This window comes from Myxine glutinosa, chromosome 8, assembly GCF_964187855.1.
Source record: "Myxine glutinosa chromosome 8, kmMyxGlut1.1, whole genome shotgun sequence".
NCBI classification, from domain to species: Eukaryota; Metazoa; Chordata; class Myxini; order Myxiniformes; family Myxinidae; genus Myxine; species Myxine glutinosa.
The window spans coordinates 128,931,813-128,949,959 of record NC_136268.1 but is presented as its reverse complement, the minus strand read 5'-3'; the positions used below and the strand labels follow the sequence as shown (position 1 = coordinate 128,949,959).

At 47.0% G+C, this 18,147-nt stretch overlaps 1 protein-coding gene across 1 annotated transcript in view; it reads right to left on the bottom strand.

Annotated features, from left to right (window-relative positions):
• LOC137433187 (uncharacterized) overlaps positions 1-18,147 on the bottom strand; it is a 275,834-nt gene that overhangs the window by 238,005 nt on the left and 19,682 nt on the right. The window contains exons 3-4 of the mRNA XM_078783996.1: positions 14,983-15,036; positions 7,518-7,562 (exon numbers count right to left, since the gene is read on the bottom strand). Coding sequence (XP_078640122.1) covers positions 7,518-7,562; positions 14,983-15,036 — 99 coding nt within the window. The remainder of the gene's footprint in view (positions 1-7,517; positions 7,563-14,982; positions 15,037-18,147) is intronic.

Below are 18,147 nucleotides of genomic sequence, written 5' to 3'. Positions count from 1 at the left end.
ATATAATATATATATATATTTATTATTTATTTTTTTTCTCAGAAGAAATTAAATAAGTCGTGGACGTAGCTTCAAGACGGTCGATCTTTAATTTTACAAGCTCAATGCAATACTGTTCAGACTATATGCAATATATATATACAGACTTGGCATTTAATATGGAATATTTTTTTTGTGGGGGTGAACTTACTTTTCAAGATGTCTTAGAACCAAAAGTTCATTGGAATTATGTTGAAATTATTCTAGCTTTTGTTAATGTGACCTTTAAAAGAAACAAAAACCATATTTGACATTTCGAAACAAATAAATTGATCCTTGAAAGTGATGTAAACTGATATCGGTCTTAATTCATGGACACTACTGTGTTAAACTTCTGTACGTTTTCCAGAAGTATCTCTTTATTTTGCACATTAGCCAAAAATGTTTTTAACAAAAACAAAAGATAAATTACGACTGGGATTACGGACAGTAAAATTACAGTTCAGTACCTCATGTAACCCCCACGAGCATTCAGGAGAGTACGTACACGTTGAGGCATGCTGTTCACGAGATTTGCCAAGGTTTGGACAGGAATCGCTTGCCACGCAGTGACAATAGCCTGCTGCAATTCACACACAGAGGTCGGCTGCTGGTCCAAGTGGTCGATTTGACGCGTTAATTCTGCCCACAAGTTCTCTATCGGATTCATATCCGGGGACATGGCAGGCCACTCCATATGCTCTACACCACGGTCAGCAAGAAAGTGTTGGATCATGCGAGCATGATGAGGCCGTGCATTGTCATCTTGGAAGACAAAGTTTCCTCGAAAGGCTGCACGAGCAAATGGAAGCAATGTTTCTTCCAGAATGGCCCTGTACTTGAACTGGTTCAGGTTTCCATTCAGAACAACCAGGTCAGTTTTGCCCCCTGCATGAAAAGCAGCCCAAACGGTCACCCCACCACCTCCAGCTTGGACTATTGGCACAAAAACAATCTTTGTTGTAGGCTTCATGCACTTATCTGCGCACTCGGACGCGGCCATTTTGACAATAGACCAGAAATCTAGACTCGTCACTGAAGATCATGTGATTCCAGTGTCCTGGCTGCCATTGACGTTGCTCTCTGGCCCACTGCAATCGGCGCTGGCGGTGTTGTCTGGTCAGGCGTGGCTTTCTCAGGGGACGCCTGGCAGGATAGCCTGCTTGAACCAGTCGTTGGTTGACTAGCCTTCTGGATACAGGCACATTTGTCAGTTGCTGCCACTCAGCCCTAAGCCGATTAGCTGACTTGGTACGGCCATTTCGCACTAACCGGTGCAGCTGGCGATCATCCCTCCTTGTGGTTCTGCGGGGACGTCCTGGCCTCGGTATTGGAGTAGGGACACCCCTCTGAACATTTCGTTTCAGGATCTTTGACACCTGACCTTGAGTGATGCCATACTACCGAGCAATAGCACGCTGTTTCATGCCGTAATTTCGTAAAGCCACCACTCCATGACAAACAGCATTGTCGAGTTGACGGACCATCTCCAGAGGAAGCGGCAATAACTTTTGGAGACGTGCAGCAGTTGTTTTCCACGAATACAGAACGCAACAACCCTTGTATACCTGACTGTGAAGCAAATCATCAAATGCACCTGTCCGTACATTTTGCCACGCCACCTGTGATATAATCCTGTTGTTGACTTCTTGCTGGACAGACAATCAGTGACATGGTTCTTTTAACAAATAAATCACCAAAGTGTAAAAGAAACTCACCAGATTGATATACTGAGTTAAGAAAGTAAACCCAAGTCAAGAAAAAAAAAAATTCCATATTAAATGCCAAGTCTGTATATATATATATACTAGCAGAAGTACCAGGCATTGCCAGGCGGGGGAGGAGGAGGGGAGGGGGAAGAGGAGGGGAACGGGGGAGAGGGAGGGGGGAGGGGGGAGGGGGAAGGGGGGGGGAGGAGGGAGGAGGGGAAGGGAGGGAGGGGACAGGGGGAAGGAGGGAGGGGGAGGGGAGGGGGGAAGAGGGGGAGGGGGAAGGGGGAAGGGGAGGGGGAGGGGGGAGGGGGAGAGGGAGGGGAAGGGGGGGGAGGGGGAGGGGGGGGGGAGGGGAGGGGAGGGGGGGAGGGGAGGATGTGGGGGTGCCCGGGGTGAAGAAGGGCCCCTCCCCCTTCCCCACATCCCCCCTCCCACCTCCCCCCCCTCCCTCCCCCTCCCCTCCTCCCCCTCCCCCCTCCCCCCCCCCTTCTCCCTCCCCCCTCCCCTCCCCCCCTCCCCCACTTCCCCCTCCTCTTCCCCCCTCCCCTCCTCCTCCCCCTTAACACCAGGGGGGTTGACTCAGCCTGTCATCCTACCGAGGTCGGCAAATTGAGTACCAGTTCACTGGTAATTCCCTGTGTGCCGCAAGAGGCGCCTAACAGGGTTGGCGGCACGAACCCGGAAGTCGGAACTCATTGTCGTCAAATAAATGTAGCATGTATGTTTCACTCTCTGTCACATGCCGTTGGTCCCAATGTCAATCGGATGAAGTTGAAAAATTAAAATTACGAAGTTTCTCTGGGACGTACTGATTCCGAATAATGAAGTTGAAAAATTAACGTTCCGAAATATGCTAATTACGCTAACAGAAGCGCTGGCGCTTGCTTAGCGCTAGAGGGAGCGCTGCGCTCCCTCCCTTCGATTCCCTCCCTCTTCTGCTAGCGTTTCTGCGCTAATACGCTAATTTTAAAACCCGAAGTTTTTTTAAATTTAAGGTGTGCTGTAGTTGCTCTGAGACGTACTGATTCCGAATATGCCTTTGGTTTTTCTCTGCGATGAGTAGTTCTCGACTTATAAGAGGACAAACAAACAAACATACTTTACTGATATATATATATATATATATATATATATATATATATATATATATATATATATATATATATTGTTACGGATCTCTACGTCGGCCCCTTTTCCCCTTAAGAAGGGGGGATTAATCCCCTTGTTTGTGACTGACCGACGTGAGTCCTGAAGCTGCCCAGCTCCCTCCTGGGGAGGCAGGTGAGCAACCTCGTTCGAGGCCGTGGACAAGATGTTATTTGCAGAGCCGATGGCAGCCCGCGGCTCGAACCATAAACAGAACTAGACCCGATTCTGAACGTTGGCCAAATCGTGCCACAGGTATTCAATTGGGAAAAGACAAGGACGAACGGATGTGAAGAAACCAGAAGGTAAGGAAGAACAAATAGGATTTATTCCTACTAATATGTACACAATCAAAAGTAACCAAGGAGAAGGAAAGATAGGAAAATAAAGACAGAAGGATGGAAGGATCAGAAGACACAGTGCAATACTAACTCATCTAAACAGGCTTAACTTATTCCCAGGGACAAGACACACAAAACAAACTCACATACACAAAAGGATGGAATGGCAGGTATGGGTGGAGGGATGAGAAGGTTCAGGTCCGTGCAAACGGCAGGGCTGGAGGTGACAGCTCCGACTCCTCGCACTCTGGTTTACAGAATGGGCGACAGGGAGATCCGAAGATCGCAGCACGTCGAGGTTCGCATGCCCGCACTGGTTGGTCTTCAGGGTGTTTTTTTTTTTTTTGTTTTTTTTTTTTTGTATACAAGATCGAGGCTCGTGAAAGAGCGAACATTAATCACACAGAAAGACAAACAGACACACAAAACAAATAACATCGGGAGCGGTAGACAAGATGGGGAGAGAGGGGGAAGGACACAAACACAACATTTGAGAGCAGGGACCGAGAGACATGGAGACATCGAGAGAACTGTGGGAGGGAGAGGGCTTTGGGGGGGAGGCATGGGAAGGGGGGGGGGGGGGGTGGGAGAGGTATAAAACATATGGACACTGCCAAGACTTACAGGAAAGAAGTTGGAATTTCAAACAAGGTGGATCTGGGGTGAATTAGTGGGGGTAGAAAAGATCAAGGTTTTGGATGGGGGAAGATAAGAGATTGTGGTGAACAGCTGTTTTGAAGACCTGGAGGGAGGAGTGTGATTGAAGTGAGTGTGGGAGTTTGTTCCAGAGGCGGGAGAAAAGAGGAATGAAAGAGTGAAGGTGAGCAGAGAGCCGAGATTTCGGCAGTTTAACCATCAGAGGGTGGCTGGCAGATCTTGTGCGACCTGTAGGAATATTTGGGGGACAGAGCACAGAGAGAGCTGGGGGAGCAAGGCCGGAGAGGAGTCGGTAGAAGACAGAAAGACCACCTACCTGCCTGCGGTGAGTGAGTGAAAGGCCCTCAGAGATAGCTTCATCGCGGGAGATTCCAATGATTCTGAAAGCTTTGGATTCAACAGCGTGAAGCCGAGCCAGGTGTGAGGCAGGAGCACCAGCCCATAGGGGAGAACAGTATTCCATTGAGCTGCGGATGAAAGCCTTGTATGTGGTGAGGAGCTCAGGTGTGCCTAGGAAGGACTTCGCACGACGGAGGATGCCCAGTCGGCGACTGGCTTTGGAGGCCAGCTTGGAAATGTGGTTTTCCCAAGAAAGATCATGGCAGATGGTGAGACCCAAAAGCTTGAGCGACAGAACTTCTTGGAGAGGATTGTTGAGAAAGTAGATGGGAGGGTTGTCCAGTCGATCTTTTCGGAGAGACATAGTAAGAGTGTGAGATTTGTCAGGATTGAAAGACATGTTCCACATGTTTGACCAGTCTGTGATTTTGTCCAGGTCTTCAGAGAGTGAGGAGGCTGCGGACTGCCGATCTGAGGGAAGAGGCATGGAGCGGCAGAGAGTGGAGTCATCAGCAAAGAGATACAGAGGATTTTCCAGAGAGTCGGAGAGATCATTGATAAAGACCAGAAAAAGCACAGAGCCCAGCACACTGCCTTGGGGAACTCCAGCCTGAACGGGAAGGGGAGATGAGAGAAATCCATTCAGGGCCACACGTTGACTACGACCAGAGAGGAAGTCCGCAAGCCATGCATGGAGATTTCCATGGATACCATAGGAGGAGAGTTTGGTGAGCAGAGCTGGGTGCCAGACCGTATCGAAGGCACGTGATATGTCAAGGGAGACAGCTCTGATTTCCTGTTTGGCATTGAGGACCTCCATCCATTGTTGAGACAGCAGAAGCAGCATGTCCAGAGTAGAGTGACCTGGTCTGAAACCAAATTGATGATCAGAGATCAAGCCATTGGAGAAGAGGAAAGATTTCATATCCGAAGCAATGATGGATTCCATGACTTTGCTGATAATTGGGAGCAGGCTGATTGGTCTGTAGTTGCAAGGATCTTTTTTTGCACCTTTTTTGTGTAAAGCGGTAATGTTAGCTGATTTCCAGGATGCTGGCAGATGACCTTGAGCAAACGATAGGGTGAAAAGAACAGAGAGAGGGTGAGATAGAGCGGCAGAGCAGGATTTTAGGACCCGTGGGCTGATGCCATCTGGTCCAGTTGCAGAATCAGAGTCGAGGTTTGACAAAAACTCCTCCACCTTGTCAGGAGAGAAGGTCACAGAGTCCAGGAGCAGTTTGGTTCGACTGGGAAAGGTGGGAACAGAGAGAGATGGGTTTGGGACTAAGGATTTTGAGGCAAACACAGAGTTGAGGCATTCGGCTTTGTCACGTGCGATGTCAACTGTGTGGCCATTTGAGGTAAGGGAGGGGATGGAGGGGGAACAAACACCAGAAACGGATTTGACCAAACGCCACCAGGATTTGGAGGAAGGAGACAGGTTTGAGAGTTCATTCTTGTGTGAGGAGAGATAGTGCTTCCTGGCACTCCTGAGGGTAGACACACACTTGTTCCGAGCTTGGTGGAAGGAACTGAGATTTCCTTCAGTTGGATTAGCCTTCCAAGAGGCAAAGGCAAGTTGTTTCAGGGCAACTGCCTCACCACAAGATTCAGTGTACCATGGACGGGAGGAAGGGTAAGACAACTGAAGGCGAGATGGGATAAATCTGTGCATGAGAGAGATCAGTTTGCTTTGGAAGAATTCCCAGGAAGAATTGATGTCAGAGGCAGTGGAGATGGGAGACCAATCCAGACGATTGATGGCTGCTTGAAGACCGTCCCAGTCGGCCTGAGTGAAATGCCAGACTCGTCGACGCTGAGGAGGCTCTCTGAGAATGGCCAGAGAGATGTCCACTTTGACAAGCACATGATCAGAAGAACCGATTGGAGCAGAAGAAGAGCAGCAGACATTAGCAGGGAAGTTAGTCATAACCAAGTCTAGAAGAGAAGATACTCCATTGGCTGAGATCCGGGTCGGGAATTTGACAGATTGTGTCAAACCCAGTGAGTCACAGAAGTCCTTTGCTGAGGTGCCATGACTGGCGAGAGAGGAACCCACACCCAACCAGGTGGCATGATGACAATTGAAGTCACCACATATGAGGAAGAGAGAGTTGGGATGAGTGGATAGAAGTTGATCCATGTTGTCAGACAGTGAAATGTAGATGGAGGTATCGCGAGCAGGGCATGCCGATTCTCATTCGCTTTCCTCTCCAGAGCTCACTCTCTCCTCCTCAACTGAACTCTTACGCACTTCCACTCTGCTGCTCCTCCTCCACTGAACTCAACTCGCTCCCAGTGGACTGCGGTGGGAGGCTCCGTGCGACGGGTTTTATTGCGCCACACCCTGGAACGCTCGCGAAACCGCCCGATCGTTCTCTCCCCGCCCTCTCAAGCCAAACCCCTCGTGCTTGGTTGGTTGGTCGGGGCTGGCTCACTCCTCCCTCCTATGACGCGGTGGAGACACGCCTTTCTTCTCCGAGCTGACCGCGTGCTGAATGGAGTTTTGGGATGAAGAAAACCGCCCAATGCAGTTGGCAATGGAGGCTTTGGGAATGGAAGGGAATCTATCTTATTTCAATTCGGTGCAATGCAGTGTCAACTAATGGGTAACAGAGCCTTAAATTAATACACATAAAAAGGAAATAACTATTTAGAAGGGTATATGATGGCCTACGTGCTTGCGATGGAGTAACTAAGAGGTCGACCTTTGACCTTTACACACAACGGAGGTATTTACAAGGATTCATTACACTACTTAGAGGGTGATATTTACACAAAAAAAACACAGGATTCTCAAATCCGCAACAATATATATATATATATATATATATGTACATAATACATCATTATAAATAGTTCTACAAACACACAATGAATATGCACAAAAAATGAGTATTGTATATGATACATAAATAAGTCATTACTCCAGAAAATATAAACAGACAAAAACACAATGAATACGTTGTATTTACTGCATTAGTAATTTTTTATCTGAGCCCTTTCCTTTAAATAGAGCTTGAACCTTGTTTGAACCTTGTTAAATAGAGCTTTAAATAGAACCTTGTTTTCATGCTCTCGTTTTATACCCAGTTTTTATTTTCTCTTTTTATTTATATATTTATATAGTTAGCTGCTTGACAGTTGTATCCTTCACTTAAATGGAGTGTTAATATAGTTTATCATAGTTGGCAATGGAAGCCCTTGCCAAGTAAGTACATTAATCTGAAGATGTATGATGGCCAGATCAAGTACTTAGAATTAAATAGACTGAAAGTCAAAGTATCATGCATGCAACACTTACCATTTCACCTGGATGGCCAGGTGGACCAGAGTAACCTTTTGGACCCTGATGAAAACATACAACCATCATCCATTAGAATATATTACGGTTTGTCAGCCATCGCCATACTACACAAATGCATTCCGCAAACGATTATGCAACAAATGAATATACATTTTGGCATCACCTTGTGAACTACCCTCAGATGTGATTCAAAGGCAACACTCTGCATTTTCCAAACATTAAAGGCTAGCAGAAGAAGACAGGGCAATTGGGGTAATGTTCCATTTGAAAGATAATACAGGGTGATTTCTTTATTTGAGCACCCCTAAATAATTCCCATACACTCAAAACTATATCAGTTAGGAACCTAATATTTTGCGTAAATGCAGCCTAATGATGACGTTAGTCTCAGCCTGGGAATTTTTCTACATAAACCTTCATTCTCTTATGCAGAGATCCATCCCATCTTGTCTTCAGTTATCCTACACTTCTTTCTGCCAATGGCACACTGAATCCTGTGGTGAGGCAGTTGCTCTGCAACAACTTGCCTTCTCTTCATTGAAAGCAAACGCGACTAAAGGATTCCACAAAGCCCACAACAAGTGTGTGTCCACTCAGGAGAGCCAGAAAAAGTCTGTCCAACTGCAAGACTGAACGTTCAAACTTGTCTCCTGTGGAATTACCTCTACGTTGTAGGACCTTGTTACCTCTACCACCGAAGGTGGATGGAGGTTGTTATGAAAGTCAAATCCACAACATTGTCCCAATAGTAGGTTTAATGACAATTCGATCTCTGGCAACATCCTGTAAAAATACGATCATGCAATATATCAGGATTATATAATCAAGGAGAAGTTCAGCAATTATAAATCAGTAAGCAAGCCTAGAGCATCTACATATACGCACCATTCGAGTCTACGTGTCACAGATTAAATGTCACAGGAATGATCCGGAGCGATGGCCGTCCGAGTTCTTATAGATGCCTCTCAGTGGTTGGAGAGAGCATAACACCTGGGTTCAACTTAGATACAATTTCATTACATTCTCCCCGCCGTTAAAACTACACTTCCGCTAAGGCAGGAATCAAGCACGCAGCAGCAATAGTAGGGCAGCAATTGTCCGTCCATGTCAGTCAGTCCATCCGTAGCGATCGGGGCGACGAATTTCCCTTCCAGCAAGGGTCTGGAAACTACTGGGTACTACATCCCCAAGTCCGGAGTCCCCTGCGTAGGAGTAGCCGCCTAAGTCAGGTGACGAAGGTGGCACCACAGAGCCTACAGGTTGGGGTGTATTTGGCGGCGAGATGGCCGGCAGATGCTCCATAGGCGGAGCAACGGGAGAGTCCATAGACTCGTAAATTGGTTCGTCGATTTCCCTGCAAGGGGCCAGGTGGCGTACGGAGACAGTTGACTCGCGTCCATCAGACATCAACACACGAGCATGCTCAGGATTAGCTTGGAGTACTTGCACCTTATCCACTAGTGGATCGTACTTACTCATGCGAACCGCATGTTTGAGGTAAGCCGGTCCCGGTTCTGCAAGCCAACTAGGTAAAGATCGGATACTACCCGAACTCCTCGGGTGATGAAACATCCGTTCATGGGGAGTTTGGTTGGTTGCCGTACACAGTAAAGTCCTGATCGAGTTCAGTGCCGCAGGTAACGACCAAGCCCATTTATCTAGGCCTCGGCCGAGGGACTTAAGGCTTAGCATGACGGCTCTCCATATTATACCATTGAAGCGTTCGACCTGTCCATTCGCCTGCGGTCTATACGGAGTGGTATAGCTAGAAGCGACATTATGCTGGAGTAAGAAGTTCCTCATCTCCTGGGACAGGAACACCGCACCTCGGTCGGTATGCACGTAGGCCAGATTCCCAAACATAGAAAACAAGTTCTGCAGGCACCGGATAACCGTGGCGGCTGTCATATATACGCACGTGAAAGCGAAAGGGAATCTCGAGAACTCATCAATGATAGTGAGCAGGTAACGAGAGTTACTCGATGCCGGTGACGCTGGCAGTGGCCCTTTGAAGTCCATCGCCAATCTCTCCCACGGCCGAGTTGCTCAGACCAGTGTTCCCATAGGAGGGTTGTAAAAACGCGGTTTGAGTTCAGCACATACAGAACAATTGCGACAGATCTGGCGAATGTCTTCAACCGAGTAGGGCAAGTTACGACTTCGCACAAAATGAGCAAAACGCGTCACCCCGGGATGGCACAAAGTGTCGTGCAAAGCGCGCAGATCCTCCAAAGATATGAGGCCCGCACACGTCGCCGGCCGCGATAAGGCGTCGGCAACCAGGTTATCCCTCCCAGGGCGATATTTGATTGTGTAGCAGAAATCGGCGAGTTTGATTCACCAGCGAGTGATTTTCTCATTCTTAATGCGTTGAGCATGCTGGGTGTCGTACATAAACGCAACACTCTGTTGGTCCGTGATAATTTGGAAGCATCGTCCGAGCAAGTAGGGACGCCAACGCCGAATCGACTCGACGATGGCATACGCCTCCTTTCCGACAGACGAATGTCTCCGCTCAGCGGAGGAGAGAGTTCGTGAAAAGAAGGCCACAGGGCGCCCCCTTGGGAGAGAGCTGCAGCTATCGCATGATCCGATGCATCACTTTCCAAAACAAAAGATTTACTTTCGTCAATCGTCGCCACGGCGGCGCCAGCGATGTCGGACTTAAGGCTATGGAAAGCGGCCTTGGCGGCAAGGCTCATGGGGAACGCTTCGCAGTCCACAAGTGGGCGGAGCTTCATGGAGAAATTTTGTACCCACTTAGAATAATGAGCGAACAGCCCGAGAAGACGCTTCAACGAAGCATGATCGCAGGGTGGGGCCATGTCGAGCAAGGGTCGCAGACACTCCTTATCCGGAGCAACAGAGCCGTGGGTCACGGTGTACCCCAGAAGATTTATCATGCGAGTGGAATAACGACATTTAGCCTCATTCATAGTTAAGCGATACCTCTGCGCGACCTCGAGGAAGCGCTTCAGATTAGCAACATGATGTTCCTGGTCATACCCGCAAACCGTGAGATTGTCCAGATATACAAAGACATCGGTCAAGTTCTCCTTAGCGATGAGGTCGTCCATAGCCCTCTGAAAACAAGTGACCCCGTTCGTGACCCCAAAAGGTAGCTGGGTGAACTGGTATAACCTTTGACCCAATTCAAACGCTGTATAGATGCGATCGGCCTCGGAGATGGGGATTTGATGATACGCACTATGCAGATCGAGAGTGCTATAGACCGAATACTGTGCCACCTGTCGAACCAGGGAGTCCATTCCCGGAAGGGGGTAGGCGTCCAGCTGTGTAAACCGATTAATCGTCTGTGAATAGTCGATTACCATGCGTTTGCGATGCGCTTCGCTTCGTACCACCAGAACTTGGGCCCGCCATGGCGACTGACTAGGTTCTATGATACCTTCCTTTAATAGCTGGGCCGTTTCTTCCGCAATGAATTGCGCGTCAGCTCGTGAGTAGCGTCGCGATTTAACCGCTACAGGTGTACAGTCCGTGATCATATTGGGGAACAGCGACAGCGGCTCAATTTCGATCCCTGCAAGAGCACACACAGCAAGCATATCAGTGCCACCAAATTCCATTTCCAAACGTCCATGTCGCTTGAGAAAATCATGTCCTAGCAAAACTTCTGCACATAATGCGGGTAAGACCATTAGATGCACATCCGGAAACATTCGTCCCTTAATCACAAGCTTAAGTCGACATTCCCCTTTTGTGCTGAGCCATAGCCCCTGAGAGACCATAAAGATTTGGCGTCTTGTCCCAAGAATCGGCCATCCATGTTTTTGCACAAGTCGAAAATCCACATAACTATCCGTGGAACCTGTGTCAATCAAAGCATTAGCAAAAATTCCTTCGATCATGAGTGGGATAATAGCACGAGCCAGGCCAGGTGGACTTGTAGTTATCGAGTCGTCTAGGCGAGGCGCTCGTGCCTCGCGTGTGGATCCAACGCCAGCTAAAGTCTTTCGTGCCGTTGAAGTCGTTTGTAGGCCAGTCGTGCTGCCTCCAGAGGGCGCACATGCCACGCGTGAAGTTCCCAGCTTTCGTGCCGTTGCAGTAGCTTGTAGAATGTAGATCATACGTGCAGCCTCCGGAGGGCGCTCGAGCCACGCGTGGAATTTCAAAGCCAACATTAGCCGATCGGGTGGCCGATCCAGGAAGTTGGCAGGGTGTCGGAAGAATGCCGGCCAAGAACGGTCGCACCGCGTACTGTCGTGTTTGCGCCACTTGTTTAGTCGGCGCGGCGAGTCTCACCAAGGTCGAGCTCTCAGCTTGGGGCCCACGGGAAGGGGCGATCCCCATCAAAGTCGGGCGAGGCACGCCGTGCGCCGCTCGGTCCGCTGGCTCGGCGATAAGCACATTAATCGTCGAGCGGGCTCGTTTGCCCCGCAACGATCGGCAAACTTTTGCAAAATGACCCGGCTTTGAGCACAAATGACGTGTCACATTTTTAGCTGGGCAAACAGACCTGAGATGATTCCGATTCCCGCAGAAATAGCACGTAGCGTTACTTCCGGGCTTGGGTCCAGCTGCAGCGGCTGCCGTCAAGCCCGGATCGGGATCCTCGGGAGTGGCCGGGGTCTCCGATTCCGGCGGAGGTGCTGAGGCTGCATCCACGACCTCGGCGGTAGCTCTCTCCGGTCAAGTTTGTCGAGATGTCCCCGCAGTGACGTGTGGATGTTCATACGCGTCGGATTGTTCCCGTGCTTGGGTATACACGTGAGATAGCCGGAGTGCTTCGGCGAGTGTCAAATTGGCTTCTTCAAGAAGTCTTTGTCTGACGACTGGGGACCTAAGTCCTGCGACGAAAGAATCGTGAACAAGGTCATCACAGACTTGTTCATGAGTACGTACCTCCGGGGCACTCTCGTTCAGTAGACGTCGGAGGTCTTGAGCAAAGTGATCTAAAGTCTCCGTGGGCTGTTGCCGTCGTATTGCGAGCAAATGACGGGAATAGACCGCGCTTCGTTTTTTTATGTAAATACGCTTAAGCTCAGCCACGGCTGCATCGAACGTTTCACATAGCTCGATTGCCCTGTACACATTATGGTGTACCTTTGATTGCAGTACTTCTAGTTTTGTTTCATCGGTGACGGCTTCCTGAGCCTTGAATTGGTTATCCAAGATTTTCAGCCAATGTGTCAATTCGGCGGCCGCGTCCGCCGCTTGAGGGTCTGCTCCGAAGATCGGCACTTGGAACATTTTGTGACTCGTCATGTCGCTCTCGTTCGTGTCACGTTCAAGATGAAGAGACAGATTGTCATTAATTGTTATGAAAGTCAAATCCACAACATTGTCCCAATAGTAGGTTTAATGACAATTTGATCTCTGGCAACATCCTGTAAAAATACGATCATGCAATATATCAGGATTATATAATCAAGGAGAAGTTCAGCAATTATCAATCAGTGCAAGCAAGCCTAGATCATCTACATATACGCACCATTCGAGTCTACGTGTCACAGATTAAATGTCACAGGAATGATCCGGAGCGATGGCCGTCCGAGTTCTTATAGACGCCTCTCAGTGGTTGGAGAGAGCATAACACCTGGGTTCAACTTAGATACAATTTCATTACAGAGGTTATGTTTACATATGTTTCTGTAGCATGCTACATCCTTTCCCCCACCATAACACTAACCTTTCCCTCACTCAAATTACACCACAGCTGACTCCACTCGTGAGAAGGCCAAATGCCTCAATTCGGTTCTTGCTTCCAAATCTTGTGTCCCCAACCTCTTGTTCTCTGTACACACCCTAACCAGTCATACCCAACTGCTCCTGGCCTCTGTTTTTCTTGACCTGAGAAGGTGGAGAAGTGTCTGGCATCTTTCGACTTCGGTTAAACACATGGGATATGTCTTTCAATCCTGACACATCTCACACTCTCACTCTTTCTGAAAGGGCCACTTGGAAAACCAAGTCCACCCCTGGTCTACCATAACAATGGTTCGTCAGGATTGGGATTAGGACACTGGTCCAAATTGGGCGACCATAACAATATATATACCATAACATAGACCATAACAAACTGTTTGTTTTTCTGTTTCAGGTCAATCCTAGGGGTTGAATTTATCATGGATAAGTGGAGACTTCAGCAGAGAGCACTGATTGTGGAACTGTACTTCCGAAACTGTTGCAGTGTTGTGTGCGCACAGTGTGAATTCCGAAGAGCACGTGGAGCGAGAATAGCACCACCAGATAAAGCCATAAGGAGATGGGTGACAGCATTCCAACAGACTGGTTCAGTGGCAGTGCAAAAAGGTCATGTCGTCCGAGGTCAGTGAGAACTGCAGCAAACATTGCGGCTGTCCATGAAGATGTCGTGCGCTCTCTAAAGAAATCGTGTAAACGGTGATCCCATGAACTGCAGATTGCTGAGACTTCACTGTGTCAGATAATGAAAAAGGACAACAGGTGTTCACTGGGGCTACCTGAAGGACAGGGTATACTATACAAAACCCAGGGCCTTAAAGGAACTAAAGGACAATATTTGAAGAGAAATCCTTAATATTTAGATGGAATCACTTGGCATCAGTGATGGAGTGTGTTGTGCAGTGGCCACAATTTTGTGTGGATGCCTGTGGCGGTCACTTACTGGATGTGATTTTCACAAAATAAATTGTAAACAATCTCCAAAGTGTGTTCTTTTTTTCCATCTTATATATTCAGTACAACATGCTTCTTATTTCCGACATTGCTGTTTGAAACACAGTCACGAATTTTGGTGGACCCTCTATTTGTATAATTGTATATACTGTTTAACATAATGCGGACCGTGGTATCTGTCCGTGTGTTCATGTGTCTCCCATTTCCGTTGGCTGCTTCATTTAACTGGCGGAACATTTGAATAGGTTCGGAGCATTTCCAGTAATCTTCATAATCAACACAAACATCTGGATTCAAGTAGATTTAATATTGATCTTCATGGAGTGGCACACAATTTAAAATAGCTATATTTTGCCCTCTTTTGAGACAAATCCAACCTCCGCCGCCCGATGTTGCACCACCATTTTGCGGTGGCTGGAATAAGTAGCTCAGATGTTTGGCTCTGAGTGAAACCAAGAGTGCAACACAATTAGGCTTTTTCCCATCACTGGCCAGGTACTTTCACTTGCTTGTCTCGTCACTGGGAACAAGTACTTTTGCAACAAGTATAGTATATTCTTGAGATGACAAACCCTTTTTTTACATTCTGAATGTTATAGCATCATTTTGAATTGGTGATAGTAAGTTTTCATTGCTCACTGCCACAAAACGCTTTTGTCATATTGTATGCATTTTGGGCCAGGTTCTCATGTTTATTTATCAAACATGGAAATGAAAGCATTATATATCCTTACTGTTTGTGTTCAATTCGCTTCATTTGCATTGTCACTTATAGCAATGCATATTGTTTTTCCTTGTTTGTATGTCAGGGCATGATGGAGTAGATATTTAAAGTTTTTACCTTCCGACCAGGATGGCCAGGAGAACCAGGAGGACCAGGTGGCCCACGGTCACCCTGTAAAAGAATCAAAACAATAATAAATTATGATTGTTGATGAAGAACAAGTTGTTCCAGTAAATAACGTTTATTATATACAGGGATTTACTATTATCATGGCACCATCATGGAATTTAAATGGACTTTTGAACCATTAAAAATGTTTTCCTGAAATTCATATCATGAACACCATTATGAAAGTTAAAAGAACTCTAAGGGAGGATAAGGTTGTGTGTATGAAAACCAGGATTCATGAGTCAAACACAATCATTCTTCAAGTGGCTGCCTGCCTTGACAGGAGTATTAAGTGAAATTAAATCTTCAAGAAATACTCTTGTTGGGTCAACCACCATGAATAAAAAGGCCCACATAGCCACATAGCCATGGCACAGGCATGGGACATGACCCAATGATTGAGCTTTGCCAGTGCCAAAGTCTGTTAATTGACTGACAGGAGATGAATATCAATTACAAACAAAAGTTTTTGCATATATACTTCCATGACTGAGTCCTCACAGCATGGGGAAAAAGGAAACTATCACTTTAGAAAAAGCTGAAACATGTGTCAACTTTTAAAATAAAAACAAACGTGTTATTAAATTTCAGAGATAGTTAACAGCGCAATCCATAATAAACTGTAAATTGTTAGGGTTAGGGTTAGGGTTAGGGTTAGGCTTTTTCCATTGTACAGGGTGGATGAAAAGTCACTGAAGGTTTTTTTTTTTTTTTTAACAGATAAAGAAGACCAGGGAGATACAATATGAAGAAATTTACCAATGACCAGCACGTGAAATGTGTTGAATTTTATTACTCCAGTGGGAAATCAATATTTCAAACTCAAAGAAAATTCTGCAATCATTTTAATGGTCAAGAACAACCATCAGCAAACACGAATCGGAACTTGATTGCTCATATTGAGTCAACGTGGTCTGTTCATGACTCAGCCCGCAGTGGAAGACCAAAAACAAGTCGTACTCCAGAAAACATTGACAGTGTTAGGGAGAGTGTTAACGAAAACCCAGAAAAATCAACTCGTAAATGTGAAACCCAGCTCGGAATGACAAAATCATAATAGCGAAGGATAATGAAGAAAGATTTGTTGCTGTTTGCTTAGAAGATTCAAATCGTGCACTAAATGTCACCTCAAGATCCAGCAAATCCACTAACAGTTGCAACCAAATCGCAGCAACTCGTAAGGAATGATCCTGATTTTTCTGAGGAAATTGCAGCGATTAATCAAGGAGTTTTGTCCTCTGTAATGGATCACATTTTGGAAAGAGCAAGACTTTGCGAAGAAGCCAATGGGGCCATTTGCAGTACATTGTTTTTCACAATGAATCTAAAAAAAATATTCCACGAATTAAACTACCATTTGCAATTTATTTCATTAATTTTTATTTTAAAATAAAAAAGTTATAAAAAAAAAAAGAAAACCTTCAGTGACTTTTGGCCCACCCTGTATGTTGTAGGTGGCATTCTTTCTGTCAAATTTGTTCACGTGGTCTTTTGGCTTTGACAGCTGTGCTCGTAAGGATGCTTGTGGTTTCAGAAGCGTGTTGTATGTATGGAAGTGCCACCGTGTGTGTCGGTGTGGTTGGATTGTTGCTGCTGTAGTTGGATTTCCAGCGACAAGATTTGATAAATGCATTTTTTTTTTTTTTTTTTTTTTGTATACAAGATCGAGGCTCGTGAAAGAGCGAACATTAATCACACAGAAAGACAAACAGACACACAAAACAAATAACATCGGCAGCGGTAGACAAGATGGGGAGAGAGGGGGAAGGACACAAACACAACATTTGAGAGCAGGGACCGAGAGACATGGAGACATCAAGAGAACTGTGGGAGGGAGAGGGCTTTGGGGGAGAGGCATGGGAAGGGGGGGGGGGGGGGTGGGAGAGGTATAAAACATATGGACACTGCCAAGACTTCCAGGAAAGAAGTTGGAATTTCAAACAAGGTGGATCTGGGGTGAATTAGTGGGGGTAGAAAAGATCAAGGTTTTGGATGGGGGAAGATAAGAGATGGTGGTGAACAGCTGTTTTGAAGACCTGGAGGGAGGAGTGTGATTGAAGTGAGTGTGGGAGTTTGTTCCAGAGGCGGGAGAAAAGAGGAATGAAAGAGTGAAGGTGAGCAGAGAGCCGAGATTTCGGCAGTTTAACCATCAGAGGGTGGCTGGCAGATCTTGTGCGACCTGTAGGAATATTTGGGGGACAGAGCACAGAGAGAGCTGGGGGAGCAAGGCCGGAGAGGAGTCGGTAGAAGACAGAAAGACCACCTACCTGCCTGCGGTGAGTGAGTGAAAGGCCCTCAGAGATAGCTTCATCGCGGGAGATTCCAATGATTCTGAAAGCTTTGGATTCAACAGCGTGAAGCCGAGCCAGGTGTGAGGCAGGAGCACTAGCCCATAGGGGAGAACAGTATTCCATTGAGCTGCGGATGAAAGCCTTGTATGTGGTGAGGAGCTCAGGTGTGCCTAGGAAGGACTTCGCACGACGGAGGATGCCCAGTCGGCGACTGGCTTTGGAGGCCAGCTTGGAAATGTGGTTTTCCCAAGAAAGATCATGGCAGATGGTGAGACCCAAAAGCTTGAGCGACAGAACTTCTTGGAGAGGATTGTTGAGAAAGTAGATGGGAGGGTTGTCCAGTCGATCTTTTCGGAGAGACCTAGTAAGAGTGTGAGATTTGTCAGGATTGAAAGACATGTTCCACATGTTTGACCAGTCTGTGATTTGTCCAGGTCTTCAGAGAGTGAGGAGGCTGCGGACTGCCGATCTGAGGGAAGAGGCATGGAGCGGCAGAGAGTGGAGTCATCAGCAAAGAGATACAGAGGATTTTCCAGAGAGTCGGAGAGATCATTGATAAAGACCAGAAAAAGCACAGGGCCCAGCACACTGCCTTGGGGAACTCCAGCCTGAACGGGAAGGGGAGATGAGAGAAATCCATTCAGGGCCACACGTTGACTACAACCAGAGAGGAAGTCCGCAAGCCATGCATGGAGATTTCCATGGATACCATAGGAGGAGAGTTTGGTGAGCAGAGCTGGGTGCCAGACCGTATCGAAGGCACGTGATATGTCAAGGGAGACAGCTCTGATTTCCTGTTTGGCATTGAGGACCTCCATCCATT